General features: G+C 41.9%; 1 protein-coding gene across 1 annotated transcript in view; it reads left to right on the forward strand.

Annotated features, from left to right (window-relative positions):
- Positions 1 to 13,369, forward strand: part of TGM2 (transglutaminase 2) — an 82,666-nt gene that overhangs the window by 50,768 nt on the left and 18,529 nt on the right. Inside the window, exons 5-8 of the mRNA XM_033962998.1 lie at positions 9,664 to 9,792; positions 11,044 to 11,224; positions 11,996 to 12,131; positions 12,926 to 13,029. Of these exons, the coding sequence (XP_033818889.1) occupies positions 9,664 to 9,792; positions 11,044 to 11,224; positions 11,996 to 12,131; positions 12,926 to 13,029 (550 nt within the window). The remainder of the gene's footprint in view (positions 1 to 9,663; positions 9,793 to 11,043; positions 11,225 to 11,995; positions 12,132 to 12,925; positions 13,030 to 13,369) is intronic.

The following is a 13,369-nucleotide window of genomic DNA, read 5'->3' on the forward strand; positions in this document are numbered from 1 at the left end:
AGGAGGTGGGGGAGAGAGCCTACTGAAGAGTAGAAAGCAGGGAGTAGTGATAAGCCAGAGTGCCAGAGTGATGCCTGTTTGAAGTACACTAGTAGATAGTCTTAAAACAAATGCTCTTGGGACTTGGCATACCAGACAGTTATTTATGCCTAAATCTAGAGCTGGTTCTCTCTATTCCATCTTTCCCCATTTTCCCAGGCTCATCACTGATGGCTTCAAATGCTTTATCTCTTGAAATTGTTAATTTTGCCTTTTGATTTTCGGACTGTTGTGCAGGGGATGGTTCTGTCTAGATTAGACTACTGTAATGCTCTCTACCTTAGAATCTCAAAAACAAGAGGGAGAGCGTTGCAATTGGTACAAAATGCCGCAGCAAGTTTAGTGACGGGAGTTGACAGGATGGCACATATAATGCCAATTCTGTAGCAATTACATTGGTTACCAGTTGTATTTCAGGTGCAACATAAAGCTCTTTCTGGGGTCCATCAAACACCAGGGTACTTTCAACAAGTTGTGGCACTCTATACGCCTAATAGATCTTTACAATCCGAAAATCGAAAGCTATTAATTCTAATAGCGCAGGGAAATTATGCAGAAAGTAGAGCGATGACTTTCTGTATTGCTGGTGTCAAAATGTGGAATGCTCTGGTGGGCCAATTGCGACTGCGTGTAAACCGGTTTCAATTTAAGAAGCAGTCGAAAACTCAGCTGTTTGTTGCTGCATTTTTGTGATTTATTAATTGACTTATGAAGAAAAGGATCTGTTTAACCATGTTTGCTATTGTGCTCTTGTGATTTATTAGTTGACAAGGGAAGAGAAGAAATTGTTTTATTATGTAGATTTTGTATGGTTTTTTTTAAATCTTATGCATTTTTTAAATTGATCTAAACCATTTAGTTTTTTGTAAATGGTATAAAGTTTTTTTTAGTTTGAATATTATATTGATTTTAATATACAATGTACAATAAGTACAGAAAGTTTTAACTAAATATATAACCCCTTCCCCCCTCCTTTACGAAGGCATGCTAGCGTTTTTAGCGCCGGCCACGGCGGTAACAGCTCGGGCGCTCATAGGAGGTCTATGAGCGTCGGTGCTGTTACCGCGGTGGCCGTCACTAAATATGCTGGCATGGCTTTGTAAAGGAGGGGGGTAAATAAATAAACAGAGCTGGTTCTCTCTGTTCTTCCCTTCCCCATTTTCTCAGGCTCCTCACTGATGACTCTCCCCTCCTTTTTGTCCTCTTCTCTGATCTAGTTCCCACTTTCCTTTAAACAGCTCCCATTCCTACAGATCACATGATCCCATTAAAAAGTTTAAGCAACATTTACATCATTCGTTGGATTTATGTTCATGCGTCTCTTGCTCAACTTAGCAATCTTTTCTACCCCGATCATCATCTCTCCATTGGCATCTTGGTATATTGGAGACCAGAGATGATTCCAAGAGAAAATGATACCCCAAAGGACTACTTATACAAAGAACAAACTTCAAGGCGGGAGACTACTGTTTATTGTCTGAGAGAAAATTGGCTTTGAAGACACCAAGGCCTGAGAAAGAACTTTTATTGTCTAAAAGAGAATTAAGCTGTCAGAGTGACAGACAGATTGCCAAGATTTAGTGATTATTCATTCCAGATTAATCATGGAGCAGTGTTAGTAAAAAAAAAAAAAAAAAGTGTTTTGTAACTTAAAGATGATCTATTGTATCCTGGAGGTACAGCATTTTCAGTTAGTTGTTCAAGCTAGTTGCACTATCATACCTTGACTACTGTAATATTGCATTGATGGGCCTCCCAGAAAGGAATTCAATTCCCTCTATCTACCTTGTCCTGCCAACAAGATAAAACAACTTCAGACTATACAAAACACTGCCCTCAGACTGATCTACTCCCTGAGAAAATATGATCATATTACAACTGCCTTCCAAGAGTCTCACTGGCTACCTATGCAAGCACGAATTCAATTCAAATTCTACTGTCTATTATTCAAAGCATTAAACGGCTCCGCACCCCCCCCCCCTATCTCAACAACCGCCTAAAACAGATCCTCACCTCAACACAAAGAAGAACTCCGAACCCTTTTGCCTTCCCTCCACTCAAGGGCACTCAGCGCAAAAAGATGTTTGATAACCTTCTGGCGACGCAAGCAGCAAAACTTAACCACTCCATCTCCAACCTGTTGACGGCAACGGGCGACTTCAAAACTTTTCAAAAAGAAATCAAAACCCTACTATTCAAAACAATTTATCCAGATATCTAAACCCAACCCTTCCCCCTCCTCCTAGATAAATTCTCCCCCAAAACCTCCACTTAAATAATCTCTTCCTCCCCAAAACACCAACCAAGTATTCAGATCCCTGAAATGTAACGTAATCTTATTTGTACTCTAACTGTAATCTATTTGTTATATCACACAGTAACGTACAGTCAATTTAATATCCAATTTGCAAGTTCTTCCGGAATTAATCCAGCTACCTCTCCTTCCTTGTAACCAAAAAAAAAAAAAAACCAAAACTGTTGTAACTTCACTGGAAATGTCCTGTTAGCTCTTTTGTAATCCGCCTTGAATTGCAAGGTATAGGCGGAATAGAAGTCCCTAATGTAATGTAATGTAATGAATTCAAGTTCTACAGAACGAGGCAGCAAAAATTGATTTTGGTCGGAAAAGCAAAAAAGCATGCAGCTCCTTGTCTGATTTAGCGCCATTGGATTTTGATAAAAGTTAGATCGAGTTTGATTTACTTGTTTTATCCCTTTAATTGGCAGATGGTAAAACGGTTGCTTTACGTAACTTGATGTTTGAACAGTGCCAAAGCTATAGGCAATTGGAGATGCAGATCTCCCAAAAGAGCTATAGAAGACACATGTTGCTTCTGAAGAACAATGCCAAATAAAGGGTTACATTTAAACTTTTGTATGGTCTTACCCCAGAATACCTTTTGCACTTTATATCCTTGCATCTTCCATCGACACACCTATACTCGACATGATCAATTCGCGCTGCCAATGGTTACAGAATATGCCGTTTGGCAGTGGCGTAAAACAGACCCATTCAATGTAGTGGATTTGAAGCTTGGACTTCCTTACCAAAGAGACTGAGATCTGCTGATTTGTTATAAAGACTTCAGCTAATATTCGAAAACTTGATTAGTCCGAAAGTTCATCTGTTCAGGAATATTAAAGCATTGCCTAATTAAGTATTATAGTATAGCATAGGACAGTTGTATGACTATCTACCTTGAACTGACTACATATGCTCATGTTAAATTAAACGAAACAGCTGTATCCTTCTAAGAGAATTTAGAGGTACTTCTATTAAGTAGACCCTAACAGTTGCATACCGGTTACAGGCATAAATGTTTAGAATACCGGCACATTTGGGAGTATTTCCCAGAATTCCACATTAAAGTACACGGTATTCGCTATGCAGGCAAACTGGGAAAATCCCTTCTCTTCAGAATCACAGGTCTTTGGAACGACCTTACTCCCCCGCTGTGGAACCTGAGCTTCCTCCAATTATTCTGCAAGCAACTAAAAACCTGGCTTTTCACTAAAATGTAATTCTATCCCCCCCTTACTCTTCTCTTCTATATATAAGTTCATGTAAACCTTTTTTTTTTTTTTCCTTCTCTTCCTATATTTTAAGTTCTTGTAAACCGTGCCGAGCTCCACATCCGTGGAGATGATGCGGTATATAAACTTAAAGTTTAGTTTAGTCTAGTTTAAAGTTATTCTGTAAATATGTGCATATTTTTCATACTGGGAAATTTGCAGGTGGGTGGACAGGTAGGCAGATTCTTTTTAGAGCATGGGCTGGACTCACACGTACACAGGAAACGTATAGACTACTCTAAGTTGCGCACCTATCTCTAACACTAGGCACAGTTACTTATCGTAGCTCTATGGCTGGTGTATGTAATTGTGCCTAAGTGTTTTCTAGATTACTACCCAGTCAACTGAATGGCCTTCTTTTCGACCTTATTTGTAGTCATAAACTGCTTCGTCATTGTGATAGGAAAAGTGATATATTATAGTGAATAAACCATACAATCACATATACCTGGTTATGCTAATATTCAAAAAAAGATAGCAGACGTCAATGTTTCAGCGGCGTAACCATAGCTGGGCTCTAGTGGGTTGGGGCCCATCCAGTTTGGGCTTAAGGCCCACCCAAAATTATAACATTCTTGCTGTGGTTGGCAGGGATCCCAAAGCCCCGCCAGTTGAAGACCTCCTCCCTCATCTGGCCTGCTGGTGGTGGCAGAGGCCCGAGGATATGGCCCTGGACTGCCACATGTAAACCGCGTAGACAACTTCAGTTGATATAAATAACCGGTGGCGTGCGGTGAGGGTTTTCAGGGGATTCAGTGAATCTCCAGCTCTACAGCCCTGCTTTATATTTTGGGTTACGTTTTGTTTGATGCAGTAGGCCGCCTGCTCAGTCAAACTGCATCAAACAAAACGTAAACCAAAGAAAAAAAAAAAAGCAGGGCGACTGATTCACAATGCGTCCTCATGCAAATTATGCTGATCGGAGGCACGCCCCCAAACCGACCACACGGATCGCTGCATGCGCAAACCATCTTCTTTGCCTGCGGATGGCCTGCGCCTGCTCTCCATGCAAGGAAGAGCTGGAAACATTTAATCCGAGCTGGAAATTACTTTTTTTGCGAGACCATGGTTTTTACCCGCGGGTTTTAAAGCGGGGCTGCACTGCGGCGTGCTCTGGAACAAGGGCGGCAGAGAGCAGGAGAGTTGGGGGCGGCAGAGAGCAGGAGATGTTCCTCAGCTGATTCGTTGTCTCAAAAGAAAGCTATTACTGAAGCAACAACAAAAACTCTCCGTTTGATTTCAAACCTTTTAAAAGGCAAAGCACATTGGATAGGATATTCCTAACAAATTAATGGAGAAGAACATTGCTAGATTATACTCTCTAGTTTTTTGGGTTTTTTAAAAACTTAATGCTGCTTGATCTGAATTTCAAAAGTGAGGCAGGAGAGTCGGCAGGGACGTGAGCCACTAGGTCCTCAGCAGTCGCTTCTTGTGTGATCGGCCAGCCCAGCCTTCCTACTTGTGCATGCCATTCCCCTCATTTGCATGCGCGGATCAGATCGGAGGTTGATTGGCCACGAGGTTAGTGAATCGGGTCAGGACACGATCGGTGAGCTTAGTGAATCTAGCCCTTAGAGTACCTGATTGTAAACCGCCTTGGGTGAATCTCTTCTTGTGCTAAATAAATAAATTCTTAAATATCCTCCAAAAAGTCGTGAAACACACAAAAAAACCCTTAAAAAAAGGCTAAATCACAAGTAAGAAAGGATTCTAATAAGAGCTCTAGAAGAGTATAGAAAGGGTCTCAAGCGCTCACAGCTAAAAGCTCGATATGTCTTACAAGCTGATAACCATAGGGTGAGCTATCATCGATCTTTTTCACTACTCCAATATACGCTCCATATTATCAGAAACCCTCTATAGATACTTTTTTCAAATTTTAATTTTAATGATTCTATGAATTATGATTCTATAAGTTATGATTCTTAAGATAGAACTGTCGGAGTTTATAACTTCCACTATATAAATCTTAAAATACTTAGCTTAATAGCATAGTATCATGGTGGCTACGGAAGATCTCCGTTTCGCTCTCATTAATTTGGAAAGAGCTTCATCAGGAAAAGAGCCGACATTCTTACTATTTATATCGACATTGGTTCTAACAAGGAAAAACCTGTAGGTTAAGAGACACAGCGTAACTGAGTCTTGTCTGCTTCCTGTTAGATCACTCTGTGGACTCCCCCCCTCCGGCACCCCTCACCATGTGTAACAACCAAGCCAGGTATGCCACTGTAGGGGACCATTGGTTCTGATCATAGACGATTTTAGAGCCCAGAGAATACGTGGAAAAGCAAGATTTCAGAGTGGTTCCCGAACGGTATTGAATGCAGCAGCCTCAGGATTCTAGAAAGATTGTCCATTTGCTATTTACTGTATGTATTTCAGTTGTAGTTCCTTTGAAGGCAGATCTCTCTGAGCGAGGCCTCCTCAGATTTTCCATGCTTTATTAAGTGAGCAATTCTAGAATGAAATACCAAAGTTTTCCCAAGAGGTTGGTGTCACTTGAGTTCCATAGTAAGGCCTGCTCTCTTGTGCAAGTCAAAATTCCCACAAATCATTTAATACCTAGGGTTTTTTTCCCCTTCCTCCTCTGTACTCTGCCCCTAGAAACGCTGAGGGGAAGGGCTCATATATAGTGTAGCCATGTTTCAGTACTGAAGGAGAATTAAAAAGTAAATGATTGAAAGGAAGGGTGGGGCGAGTTCTAAACTCTTTACTCCCCTCTGAGCTGGTACAGAAGAGAATCTTCTATGATATAATTCAGCCGACTCTGTCTCAACTGTAGTTTTTCCCTTTTAAGGCATTTGGCTGTGGCTGCTTATCAGTCCTGCACAGCCTAAAGTCATGAAAGAATTTCAACCATCCCTTCTCTCTCTCCACCCCCTGGCCTAGGAGCCCCAAAAGATAAGGAAAGCAATTAAAACACACCTCTTCACCTAACTCCACTGACCATGGCTGATGGATTACAAAGAAACGTGCATGGGTACTAAATTCCAGTACATGTCACGTTAGAGTAAAAGCTTGAATTAAAATTCTTCCCTGGCAACTATGGAAAATTTAACCTGTAAATTGTATATCACGTATATTGGTATTACAGTATTCCCTCGAAATTCGCAGGGGTTACGTTCCTGCGAATTTCCAAAACCCGCGAATACTGTAAATTACCCTGTACAGTGCTTTCTCATCCCGAGATCATCCGCATCATTCCCTTCTCTGGGGTCCCGCCCTCTTCCGAGATTGCTCCCTGTTTCTGGCAAGGCGGGATATGAGATGGGCGGCGAAGGAAGAAGGTTGTCTGAAGAAGAGCTGGCGGATCGCGTCCAGCGGTCCGGGAAGGACATCAGGAAGCGATGGTGGACCACAGGGAAGGGAGAGCAGTAATGCTGCCACGGAAAAACCCGCAAATGAAATCTCAGGGGTGTACTGTATATCGTTAGTGTGTGTCGAGTTAGAATAATAACTTGTATTGAAAAACTTTTACTGTAAGCAGTGGCGTAGTTTGATGCCACCCCTCTCCCGCCATCTTCCCTGCCCCACCCTCGCCCCACACATGCCAGCTTTCCTTGTACCTTTTTTAACTTCTCCGGCATGAGCAGCATGCCCACATGGGTGTCCGCTCACCCTCTGACATCACTTCCTAGGTGCGGGTCCTAGAAGTGACATCAGAGAGAGCGCCGATGCTGACGCGGGCAGCAACCTCACGCCGGGGAAGTAAAAAAAGATATGGAGGAAGGCACGGGGCGTGCGCGCACGGCAAGGAGAGGAACGGGGAGGGCGGAGAGGAGGAAGGAGTGCCACGCCCTTAGGAAGACCGCCCCCCCTGCACCCCACCTTACTATGCCACTGACTGTAAGGATGACTTTGACAAACAGTAATTTTTTTACACAGGTGTCAAAGTCGGTCCTCGAGGGCCGCAATCCAGTCGGGTTTTCAGGATTTCCCCAATGAATATACATGAGATCTATTAGCTTACAATGAAAGCAATGCATGCAAATAGATCTCATGCATATTCATTGGGGAAATCCTGAAAACCCGACTGGATTGCGGCCCTTGAGGACCGACTTTAACACTCAAGTATATTGGTATTAGACCCCTAGTAAATAACAAGTTAGGATTAAAAAAACGTGTATCATAAACTGTACTGTAATTATGGCTTATCATGACCTGTTGGAAAACGCAAGCAAAAGAAAAATCCAACAGGAACTGCAGAAAACCAAGCAGCAAAGCAAAAAAAACCAAAACAACTGCAGACTATGTACAAGATGCAGGCACTGTTTATTTCAAACTTTAATGGTATATACAACCTTATTACCAAACCAGGGACCCGACACGGTCCGTGTTTCGGACAACGCCTTCTTCAGGGGTCCGTGGTAGATAAGGTGTTATGACAAACAGCGTTAAAAGGAACAAACGAGTGCCCAAAAATTGTAGTGCTGGATTATAAAAAACATTGCAAATGTAGCACTACTTTTTGGGGGGCACTCGTTTGTTCCTTTTAACGCTGTTTGTCATAACACCTTATCTACCACGGACCCCTGAAGAAGGCGTGTTGTCCGAAACACGGACTGTGTCGGGTCCCTGGTTTGGTAATAAGGTTGTATATACCATTAAAGTTTGAAATAAACAGTGCCTGCATCTTGTACATAGTCTGCAGTTGTTTTGGGGTTTTTTTATCATGACCTGTTAACTGTGTCTTTTTATGTATGTTCAACCTGTAACCCGTTCTGAGCTTTTGGGGACAACGAAATAGAAGACGAATTAAATAAATAATAAGATGTTAGCAGCGTCTGACATACAGGGAAAGAGGTGACATCATTTCGGGGGGGAGGGAGGTTTCAAACAAAGCAAGGAACACTTTTAAATGTAGATAACCCCTAGGTGAAACTGGAAGTGAGGGTCAAAGGAATCTTCCAATAGGGTCACATTTCTGTACTGTTCTTTAAAGAGCACTTATGAATGGCGGATCTTGAAAGATCAGTATAGTTTGCCGTTCCTGTGCTTCCAGACAGATTTCCTTGGTCATCAGGCTGCCCCGTGGTATAAATTAATGTCTGATCTCTTGAATAAAAAGGCAAAAACTTGTCTTAAAGACATTTGAAGTATTGAGACAAAGCAGCAAATTTCTGCATCTCAATGGCCATGAATTTGGAATTGGAGGATGAGGTGTACAGCGTCAGCATCTAAGAGACAGACTTGGTTCTTCTTCTTGCATAGATCTTTTTGGACCCCGGTTAGATTGCAATGGTTGGATAGTTCTAAATCTATTAGATGCTGGCATTGTCATCTTGATATAGGGACGTTGGCTCATTTGCTTTATTATTGATACTCAACTTCTGGAAATCCATTTGGGGTCAAATTATTACGATATTGGAAGTCCCTTTATCTCTTTCATATGATATAATATTATTTGGAACTATATTATTAATCAAAAAACCTATAAGTGCACATCAGAATAAATTGTTCCTCATCATGACAGGAGTGGCCATGCAGTTGATAATGAAAAATTGGGATAACTTGAATTATAGTTTTTGGTGGGAGTCCGTATGTCAAGTTTATAAATTTGAAAGCATTTTTCCCATGCAGAGGGGTCATCATAATAAATTTAAGGAAAGTTTGGGCCCATTAACAAAATATTGCAAATTATGATATATTAATTAGTTCCCTTTGATTTATGAAAGATTGCACATCCAGGAGGGTGGGATTTAATAACTTTCTAATATGTGATACTTGTTTGCACTATGTATTTGATTTAAAATGAATAAAGAATTTATTTAAAAAAAATAATAATAATGAGCACTTATGTTTTATGCCAACATTCTATCGTCCTCTTTCCCCAAAGGGTTTTTAAAAAAAATTTTCTTGCAAGTCCCTTACTCCTGGCACAAAAGAAAAGCAGGATAAGTGAGAACAGGAAATCCAAGAGATGTAGAGGAACAGCTGTGAAATGGCAGGAAGTGCTTACTTCCCTAGAGCAGTACATCCAAATAATTAAAAGAAGCCTAATTGCCTTCTCTCTCTTTCCTTGATCTCCCTCAACTCCCTCCATATCAGTTTGAAGATGGGATTTTGGATGCGTGCCTCCAGCTGCTGGATAGAAACCCCAAGTTCCTTAAAGACGCAAATCAGGACTGCTCCCGGCGCAATGACCCCGCTTACATTGGCAGAATCATGACAGCTATGGTGAGTTGATAAAACATGGCAAACTTCCTAATCACCGGTTAGACTTATACTTTCATCAGAGTACTAGTTGTATTTTATGCAACATTTCTGTCCAGAAGAAAAAGGAAAACAGCAACCCACAGAAAAGGGGGATGTGTAGAAACCCAGGATTCTTTATTCACAGAACAAAAGGAAGGTCTCGTGACACGGCCATGTTTCAGCTGCTCAACCTTCATCAGGGGGGTCAAATAGACTATCTGCTTGGTTCACAAAATTAAAACGCAGTCCCCTTCCTTTACAAACGCGTGCTTGTCAGTCAATTATAGTGCGTGCATAATTTAGGTATGCAACCAAAACTCTGCACACAATATTTAGTGCTTGATATAGAATTTGGGAGTCTATGTGTACATGGCAGCGTTTAAAAGTCTGAAGAAGGACAATTTAGAAAAGAGACCAGCAATTTAACAAAACTGCTCCCACTTCTTTGTAGGGGAAAGGGGTTTCTATTTGCTTCCCCATATAAAGCTTTCTAAAATCACTGCTCCCTTTGCACCGAGTGGGACTTTAACATGCGGTCCTGCTCCCAATTTATAAGAGGCTCTAGGTTTGGCAGAGCTTCTTGGAAAATAGTTTGGGGATTCTCCACGCCCTGACTTGGATATGTGAATTCCCCTCTCCACTGTGCTTTCTAAAATATGTCTCCAGTAGTGGCATGCGGTGAGGGCTTTCAGGGGATTCAGTGAATCCCCAGCTCTTTTTTTTTTTTTTTTTGGGCGGGGGGTGTTGTTTGTTTACTTTTTGCTTGGTGTGGTTTGATTTGTTGAGTAGGCCGCCTGCTCAACCACTCATATTGCATCAAACAAAAAGTAAACAAAAAAAAAAAAGCAGGGCTCTTGAGATGGGGATTCTCTGAACCACCTGAAGGCTCCAACAATGTTGATTTGAATTTGATTGGCTGAGCAGCATCTGCCTGTTGCCCGCTCAACCAATCAAATTCAGAGCAGTGCCCTCAGGGTCTTTAGGGGCAGGGGTGAATCCCCCGAAGGCCCTGACTGCACGCCACTGGCCTCCACGTTATAAATCACGCTTAGCAATTTTAAAACACTAAACAAAAATGATATCCATGTCATTCTAATAGGAAACAATCTTTTCACTGAATTTAATATTCCTATTACATACCATTTTCCTGTTCATTCAGATATTGGACTAGAAACAATGCCATCCTGATAACCTGTGTTTTCATCGTCTATTTACTACCTTATTGCTTTACAGGTGAACTGCAACGATGCAGACAACGGAGTCCTGTATGGACGATGGGATGAGAAGTATGAAGATGGGATCAGCCCGATGGCATGGATTGGAAGTGTTGATATTCTTAGGAGATGGACCAGATACGGATGCCAAGCAGTGAGATACGGGCAGTGCTGGGTCTTTGCAGCTGTGGCGTGTACAGGTGAGGTCAGGTTTATTTATAAGCCCTACCCCTAAAAATAAGCCCTAATCACCAGCAGCAGCAGCAGTGGTGCCCTCGCCCACCCGACGCCCCCCCCCCCTGCCACTCCCCCCTCGCCCCCGCTGATCCATCTCTCCCTCCCATCCGAACTATGAGACAGGAATACCTTATAACAGCGTCGGCAGCAATCTACACAGGCTGCTTCACGGCCTTCTATCTCCTGGGCGTTCCTCTGCTGCATCACTGATAATTTCATCAGCCACATGGCAGAAGAATGCCCGGGAGATAGAAAGCCATGAAGCAGCCTGTGTAGATTGCTGCTGACACTGTTATAAGGTCTTATAGCCCGTTACATTAACGGGTGCTAGAATATATGTGTGTGTGTCTGTCTTTATTTGTTTCTCTCTCTCTCCTTAGTGTTCTGCTGCACAGGGAGATGGGAGGGAGGAAGATACTGCACAAGGGGATGTGATAGAGGGGAGGAAAGATGCTGCACATGTGGGGAAGAGAAAAGAAATAGGAAGAATTGGGGTGGAGGACAGGAAAGGAGAGATGATCATCACATGAAAAAAAATAAGACATCCCGGAAAATAAGACCTAGTGCCTTTTTTGGGCCCCAAATAAATATAAGACAGTGTCTTATTTTCGGGGAAACACGGTAGTACCCTCTTTCTTTATAATCTTCTAGAAAAAAATTTTTTTTCCTGTGGTATCCATTCCGTTTCCCAGACAATAAGTCTTTCACGTACCAATTTCCTGTATCCTCTGCAGTTTTGAGATGCCTGGGAATTCCCACCCGCGTTGTGACCAATTACAGCTCCGCCCATGACACCAACAGCAATTTAATCATTGAGCAATTTCTGGATGAAAATGGGAAACGGCAAAAGAAACACAGAGATATGATCTGGTGAGTAGTGGGGAAACCACAACAGCCAGTGCCAAAGACAGACACTTGAATATCACGCACCAGTCACCATCATTGGATTCATTTACGGAACAAGGAAAGTGCTCAGCAAGATCCCGTTTAATTCCTTCTGATCTCCTAGTGTTTTCGTTAACACAAAGATTAGGTCTACAACCAAGGTGACCCATAAGATTTACTTTAGCAGGTAAGCGCTGGGTTTTATGAAGCAGCTTAAGAACATTTTCCTATGACGAGGTAAATGCTCTGACGCTCATAGGAATTCACTGGGCTTCTGCTTCAAGATATTTATTTTCTGCAATAAGTCCTCGAAAAGGAGGACATGTCCAGGGAAATCCAGGGCAACAGCTCCTATAAGGGGAACTTTATTCAATCATAGGCCTGCTCCAGGAAACAAACCAAAGGTAAAAAAAAACTCCTCACCAGTTCAGGAGAAAAAACTCTTTGGTCAAAGAAAACGGGCACAAAATTGCTCAAAATATAAACTGCTTGAGACAGACAGTTATTCAAAAGAATGTGAGAAGTTAGTAAAAAAAAAAAAAAAGTTAGTGAGAAGTGTAAATAAAAAAGCCAGGCCCAAATACTACAATGTCACAGACTTTATTAAAAGCAGCATTATTCTCCATTTCATGACACCTTTATAGATGGTACAATAAAAATCTGATCAATCGCAGGTGTTGGTGTGCAAGAGAATAAAATATTTCACTGGTTCCGTAACACTTTTCACAGCCAGTATATGGCGAGGTAACGCAGTTTTTTCCCTTGTGTTCTGTTCTAAGGAACTTCCACTGTTGGGTGGAGTCGTGGATGACCCGTCCTGATCTCACTGAAAACTACGATGGATGGCAAGTTCTGGATCCAACACCTCAAGAGAAGAGCGAAGGTACAGACACTGACCACATGTCACAAGATACCTACAAACAATGACTCATGGGCCCTGTAAAATATCTCCATGAGCAGATACAATGGGGTGGATAGTTTGAAGAATTCATCCATGTAGAAAGGCTCCCTACCCAGTTAAATCCTATTGTTGATGTTTCGCAGCACTTGGGAACATCAGTAGAGACTACTTTAACACTATCCAATTAGTGTAGGGATGGTTTTAAGGAAGGTTTGGACAATTTCCTGGAGGAAAAGTCCATAGTTGTTATTGAGAAAGACAAGGGGGAAAGCTACTGCTTGCCCTGGATCATTAGCATGGAATGCTGCTACTATTTGGGATT

This window comes from Geotrypetes seraphini, chromosome 11 (genome assembly GCF_902459505.1).
Source record: "Geotrypetes seraphini chromosome 11, aGeoSer1.1, whole genome shotgun sequence".
NCBI classification, from domain to species: Eukaryota; Metazoa; Chordata; class Amphibia; order Gymnophiona; family Dermophiidae; genus Geotrypetes; species Geotrypetes seraphini.